The sequence below is a fragment of the Lepisma saccharinum genome, chromosome 8 (genome assembly GCF_977018435.1).
Source record: "Lepisma saccharinum chromosome 8, izLepSacc3.1, whole genome shotgun sequence".
Taxonomy (NCBI): domain Eukaryota; kingdom Metazoa; phylum Arthropoda; class Insecta; order Zygentoma; family Lepismatidae; genus Lepisma; species Lepisma saccharinum.
The window spans coordinates 11,185,372-11,192,516 of record NC_139236.1 but is presented as its reverse complement, the minus strand read 5'-3'; the positions used below and the strand labels follow the sequence as shown (position 1 = coordinate 11,192,516).

General features: G+C 40.5%; 1 protein-coding gene across 1 annotated transcript; it reads right to left on the bottom strand.

Annotated features, from left to right (window-relative positions):
* Window positions 1–256: 256 nt before the first annotated feature.
* On the bottom strand, window positions 257–784 carry LOC145991353 (uncharacterized). Its single transcript, XM_083127353.1, has one exon. The coding sequence runs from the start codon at window positions 782–784 to the stop codon at window positions 257–259; it is 528 nt and encodes a 175-aa protein (XP_082983479.1).
* Between the last annotated feature and the right edge of the window lie 6,361 nt (window positions 785–7,145).

Genomic DNA, 7,145 nt, shown 5'->3' with positions numbered 1-7,145 from the left:
CAACGGATACAGCAACAAATTTGCATATGATACAAGTCCTTTAATTCACTTGGCATTATACAGTAATTAAATACGTTTGCACACTGAATAAGATACACAAAAGCCCACATCCGATAGGCTGAAAAATGTTCTTCCAGCTGCCGCGAGCCGACATGCACCATGCCGCTGTGTTCGAATATCACGCTCCCAGAATTCCGCATTCCCCCCCCCCCCCCGCCCGTTGGAATGCGCAGCATCCAAACTAAATCATGAAAGTTCAATTGATCTTCCCATCTGGAAGAGGCACAATCTTACTGAGAGCCCTTCGGTACACTCCATCCTTGGTGCGAACCACGGCTACACGAACTAAATTGTCTTTCCCTGGAAACACTTCTTCTATAATGCCCATTTTCCAGGATAATGGGGGTAGGTTGTCTTCTTTCAGAAGCACAAGTAGTCCTGGTTGAAGGTTGGGCTGCGTGGTTGTCCACTTCTGACGCTGTTGCATACCATGCAGATAATCTCGGGACCAGTTTCTCCAAATCCTTTGTTGAAACTGTTGAACTCGTTGCCACATGGAAAGTCTATTTTCCTTGAGATCAGTTAAGTCTGGATGAGGAAAGGAAGTTAGTGGACCACCAATAAGAAAGTGGCCTGGAGTGAGGTAATTAAATTCTTGATGAGAGTCAGGTAAGGATGTAAGAGGTCGAGAGTTTAAGCAAGCTTCGATTTGGCACAAAAGAGTTGACAGCTCTTCGTATGTCAGTACAGCATTCTTGGCGACTCTGCGAAGATGGTACTTCATGGATTTTAAGGCGCTTTCCCAGACACCACCGAATGATGGACAACATGGAGGTGAGTTTTTCCACTGAAAGTTTTCTTGTGCTGCATACCTTTGAATGTCTTCACTGAATCCTTGCGATTGAAATAGCAATTGAAGTTTCTGAAGTTCGTTCTTCGCTCCTTGAAATGTTGTGGCATTATCGCTGATAATGGTGGAACACTTGCCTCGCCTTGCTGTAAAGCGTCGCAATGCTGCTATGAAAGCTTCAGAAGTAAGGTCTGTTACTAGCTCAAGATGTATTGCTCTCGTGGCTAGGCACGTGAAAAGAGCTATGTAGCATTTCTTTGTGATTTTACTCCTGATTGACCCTACTTTGATGACGTATGGTCCGGCATAGTCTATGCCCACATGATTAAATGCCTTGCTAGGTGTAACTCTGATGGATGGGAGCTGTCCCATTAGCTGATGTGCTGCGGATGCCTTCAAACGATAACAAGTTAAACACTGATGAATGATTTGCTTAATAACTTGTCGTATTCTAGGTATCCAGTACCTTTCTCGAATGGATGAGATTAACAATTGAGGTGCTGCGTGCATCAATCGTTCATGCTCTGATGCAATTAGTAGACAGGCGAAGTGACTTTTTGGATGCAAAATGATTTGATGCTTGCTGCTGAATTCCAAGTTGCTATTTTCTAGCCTAGCTCCAACACGAAGAATTCCCTGATTATCCAGAAAGGGGTGTAAGTCCTTGAGGATACTTTTGTTGGATACTTGCCCTTTGGCAGTGAGATCATTTATCTCTCGATGAAAGAACGAAATTTGTGTCATAACGACGCACGTTTGAGTGACATCTTCAATGTCAATTGAATTAAGTGGATCGCATTGTTTGTTACTTGCATTTTTACAATTGCGAATGAATCTTTTACAGAGCGCTACAATCCTTAACAATTTGAAAAATGTAGAAAAATTGTTTATTATTGCCTCTGATTGCAGATGAGACACCAGTGTGGTTACAGGAAGCTTTCGTTGTTCAGGAACATCTTTGTTGTTAAGACTTGTGTCAGATGATGATGATGGCCAGCACGTTTCATTTTCTTGCAACCAAGCTGGACCATGAAACCATAGTGAATGATGATGAAGATCTTGAGGTTTAACTCCACGGGATATTAAATCCGCTGGATTATCCTTGGACGAAACATGTCTCCATTGATAAGTTTGAGTAAATTCTTGAATTTGCGCTACTCTGTTGGATACAAAAGGCTTCCATCTGCTTGCCGGCGATCTGAGCCATGCCAGAACTATTTGTGAATCTGTCCACAAATAAACATTGTCAATATTAAGTCTCAAAATTGGGAGAGTCTTGTTGAGTAATTTGGCCAATAAGACTGAAGCGCACAGTTCCAATCTAGGAAGAGTGGTTTTCTTGATCGGGGCGATCCGTGATTTTGAGCACAGTAAGTGAACTTCGGTGTAACCTTCTTTGTTTGCTGAACGAACATACAAGCAACTGCCATAATTTTTCTCCGATGCATCGGAAAAGCCAAGGATTTATATATTCTTGACACAACCAGGTGTTAGGATGAAACGTGGTATTTGCATTTCACTGACTGGTAGCTGAGAATGAAGATGAACCCATTCAACTTGCAGGCTTTCTGGTAGTGGATCATCCCAGTGTATGTTGTGAAGCCACAACTGTTGTAAAAATACTTATACATTACAGTTACTGGTGAAAGTAGTCCAATTGGATCAAATATCTGGGCAATAACACTGGCTACTTGACTTTTGGTTGGTTTGTGTGACATCATGTTAACAGACTTGGCTCCAATGTTAATCATGAAAGTGTCTGCAGAGGGATTCCATGAAACTCCTAGAGTTTTAACACCCTAGGTATGAAAATGAATTAGATTTTGAGTCTCTCTCAGTGATTCTGGAATAGCGTTGAGTACTTCAGTGCTGTTGGAGCACCACTTTCGTAAGATGAATCCTCCTCTTTTCAGAAGTTCTGATAGATCTTGATAAAGTTGTAACACACCTTGCACGCTACTGCTTCCTCCAACGTAATCATCAACATAGAAATCATGCTGCAACACTTGAGATGCGTGTGGGAAGTTAACTGCTTCATCTTCGGCTAACTGCTTCAGACATCGGGTTGCTAAAAAGGCACTTCATGTAAGCCCATACGAGACCGTATTCTATTGAAATACTGTTATGAGTTCCTGAGGAGAGTTTCTCCACAGAATGCATTGCAGTGGCCTGTCATCAGGATGTATGTGTATCATTCTATACATTTTTGTTACATCAGAAACCAAAGCCACCTTGTGAGTTCGAAATCTCAGAACAATGGAAAACAAATCTTCCTGTATGGTAGGTCCAACCATTTGTATGCTATTTATTGATTCACCGCTTGTTGATGGCGAACTCCCATAAAAAACAACACGTATTTTCGTTGTACTGGAATCATTGAAAACACAATAATGATGCAGAATGAAAAATTTTGTGCAGTTATTTGTTTGTACATCATTTAAATTTCCTATGGGCTCCATGTGTCCCAACTGGTAATATTCTTGCATAAATTCTGTATAATCAGCCTTTAATTGTGGTTGACGTTGAAGTCTCATTTCTAATTGGTGAAATCGAGTTAATGTAGAGTGTGAGGAGTCACCTAACACTGAACGATCCTTACGTAATGGCAGCCTGACTGTATAACAGGCACTTTCATCTCGTGTTACATTTCGCTGAAAATGTTGCTCGCAAGCAATTTCTTCTGGTGATTGCACTTTCGTGTGGATCTCCTCTATGATCCAGAACTGTTGGAGTTGCAAGCTGAGAGAATCTTCCTTTCTCGTGAAAAATGACCTAGTAATACTGTTGCTAGAAGATGTTGCTGGAATCTTCCCTGCAATAATCCATCCAAACTCCGTGTCTTGAAGAATGGGGAAATTTCCTGGTTTTGTTCTCTTTTCAGGCTTCATGACGGTAAAGAAAACCTCTGCACCAAGCAGAATCTGTATTTTGCCCGGCGAACAAAAGCTTGGGTCTGCTAAACGAATATCTGTTGGAATGTGCCATTCAGATGCATCAATCCTTTTTGAAGGCATTAGTCCTGTGATGGTTGGCAACACTGAGCACGAAATACTTGTCGTAAAATTGCTATTATTAGATCTCAGAGGGATCTCTACTGAATGAATCGATTCAGCTGACGAATTGTTGATTCCCTGAATGGGAACTCGATGCTTTACCTTTCTAAGACGATTACTTTGGACAACATCTTCAACAATGAAATTATTCTGACTCACCGCATCCAAAAGAGCATGACAATTGACCCAATTGCCCGCTATATCTTGTACTTGAACAATTGCCATAGCAAGTAACACCTATGATGCACTTTTCCGCTTAATTGAACAATAAGAAACCTGAGGTGCTTGATCTGAATGCTGTGAAGAATCGCTTGTATTGTTTACCATCGATGTGTTCATGTGACCCCCAGATGACATTTCACGCTGCTGCTTTACATTGGATGTACCTTCATCTACATGAAGTAAAGTACTATGCTTCTGTTTACATCGCTTGCACACACCATATTTACACTGTGCCGAAACGTGATTGTTGCTGCTAAGACAGTTAAAACATACGCGATTTTCACGTAAAAATGTATAATTTTGTGGAATAGAAGCTTTCTTAAAGGCTTCAGACGAAAATAAGCGATGTTTGTTTGCTTTACAAAACATGCACATGAAGAATCTGTTGTAACATATGACTTCGAAGATTGTTCACATTTAGCACTGTACTGTTTGTGCATATTAGTAGATGATTTTGTTGCTACCTTGTTACCTTCACTCGTAACTGGATTAATCTTTTCAAGAGACTGGCATCTGTGCTCTAGAAAACTAAAGAGCTGATCTAATGTGCTAAATTCAGTATCATTACTTTCTAGTTCAAATGCTCTTCTCGTTGCAGGAGCGAGATTTGAAACAAGATGCTGAACTAAAATTATATCAGTTAACGACGTGTCGTCAGCTATCATTTTGAGCGCTAAAATAGAGCTAACTGTAGTGTTTGTAAATGCACGAAGTTCCTGACAATTCTCCTTTACAACTGGATTGATATGTAAAATATCATTTACATGTGAGACTGCAATCAACCTTTTATTGTCGTATTGCTCATTGAGTTGCTCCCAAGCAATAGCGTAATTTGCTTCTGTCATTGGCAAATTTTGAATTAGATGTAAGGCCTCGCCTTTCAACGATACGCGCAAATACTGAAACTTCTGAACATTTGAAATATCTACATTGTTGTGTATCAGCGATACGAACATGTCCTTGAAAGACACCCACTGCGTGTAATTACTGCTAAAATGTGGTAATAGAATTGCCGGCAGTTTCACTTGCGTATTTGAAGTTTTAGATACACATTTATTTTCTATACATGTTGCTTTATCATGGTTGTCAATTAATGTTTGCATCTGTGACTTTAAATCAAAATACATTTCTTCGATTTTATTCCTTTCCGCGTCGTGCTCACCCTTGGTTGTTTCTGATTCTATTGTGTCTAGAACGCCTTCTAGTTTACTCCAGATAGCATTTACATGTTCCATGCGGGTTTTTATTTGTTGTATTTTAGCTGAGGATTCGTCGTAAGTACTGACATACGATTGAATGCGTATAAGTTTCCCTTTGTGGGAGCTTCTTTCTTTGATCAATGCTCTTACGTTTGCCATGCTTGCTAAGAAACGAAACTGAATGCAGAAATAAACACAAGAATGCAAAAGGCTATGAAACAATGAAGAAAAAGGAATGTTATAGGAAACCAGACTTTTGTACTCACCGCTGCCGAAGCTAACACACTTCACGGGGAGTTGATTTTTGATTGTGGTTTTCTCCGCAGAGCTTCATTGTTGATTCTGACGAAAATCGTAGAACGGAAGAAAAGTTCAAGGTCAGCTATTGCTTCATGCGTTTGCAAACGAGAGTTCCTGAAACAGCTGATTCCACTGTACCGTGACGATTAATGCTACTGTAATCGTACCCGAGTTCAAGGTCACTGCAAAATGCGTTGAAACAATCACTGCAAAATGCGTTGAAACAATGTTCGTTACGAAAGCGCGGAAAACATGTATGCGTGCAAACCAAAAACACTGTTTGTTCTGTAACACTATCACAATTAGCACTGTCACGACTGATGATCACTGACCTGCACGAAACAAACTGTCACTATATCCGGAATGCGGAGGACCATAAATGTCTGTAGATTCCTTCCAGGTAACACCACGATAGAAAACTAGCACCTCTGGGGTTGACGCCATATTGAATACCTTACCATAGGGCTGGAACAACGGATACAGCAACAAATTTGCATATGATACAAGTCCTTTAATTCACTTGGCATTATACAGTAATTAAATATGTTTGCACACTGAATAAGATACACAAAAGCCCACATCCGATAGGCTGAAAAATGTTCTTCCGGCTGCCGCGAGCCGACATGCACCATGCCGCTGTGTTCGAATATCACGCTCCCAGAATTCCGCGTTCTTGCAAGAAGCTCCTTGCGGGAGTAAAATAAAAATAAATGAGGAGCGGAAAGCAATACTATTTACAATCTTCAACAGAATCTTAACAGTGAATATTGAACATGTTTTATCACTTCTATATTTTAAAAGATATTAGCTGTCAAATATCCCATTTTTGGATCGGCGTATAGAGCCCGATTCTAAGTTACTGTAAAAATTTAACCTTGCAAGGCTTTCTTGCATCCTTTCTGAGTAAACTGATTTTTATTTTATTCAAATTGAGAGGCCCATTGTGACAATAAGCCATTGCAAACATGGAAGTGCATTTTCAAAACCGCAATATACCTTCGATATCTCCTGTCTCCTGGCGCTACATTCGAGTCCTACAAGTTCAGCCGTCTGCCGATAGAGGACTCTGACCACTTTTTACTAGAGAAGGCGTGGCCACGGAGCGTGGCCTTCTTCTTCGTCTACCCTTCGCATTGTCTTTTTCCTTTGGGGCGGCTTTTGACCGTGCTCCGACCATTTGGGAAACTCGAAAGTTGATTTCCCTCACCCGGTTGTTTGTTCATTGTGTTTAATTTGTGTTATTTATATTTTCCAAAAGGATAAATACATTAACACAGAGACTGTCCTAATTTAATCTTACATAAATTATAGCAAAATTAAAGTTTGTTTAAGTCTACTACATGCTCAAATAGGGTGATCGGGACTGGGCCTAAAGGATAAAGTGGGATCCGGACTACGGTGTAGTTCCACCGCGGATTGAAAGTGAAACCCCTTGAATACAAGGTGGCAGAATTACTACCAATTCCATCTAGGAACTCAAGGACTTATTTAGGGGGGTCCGTACCCCTCCCCAAAAAATAA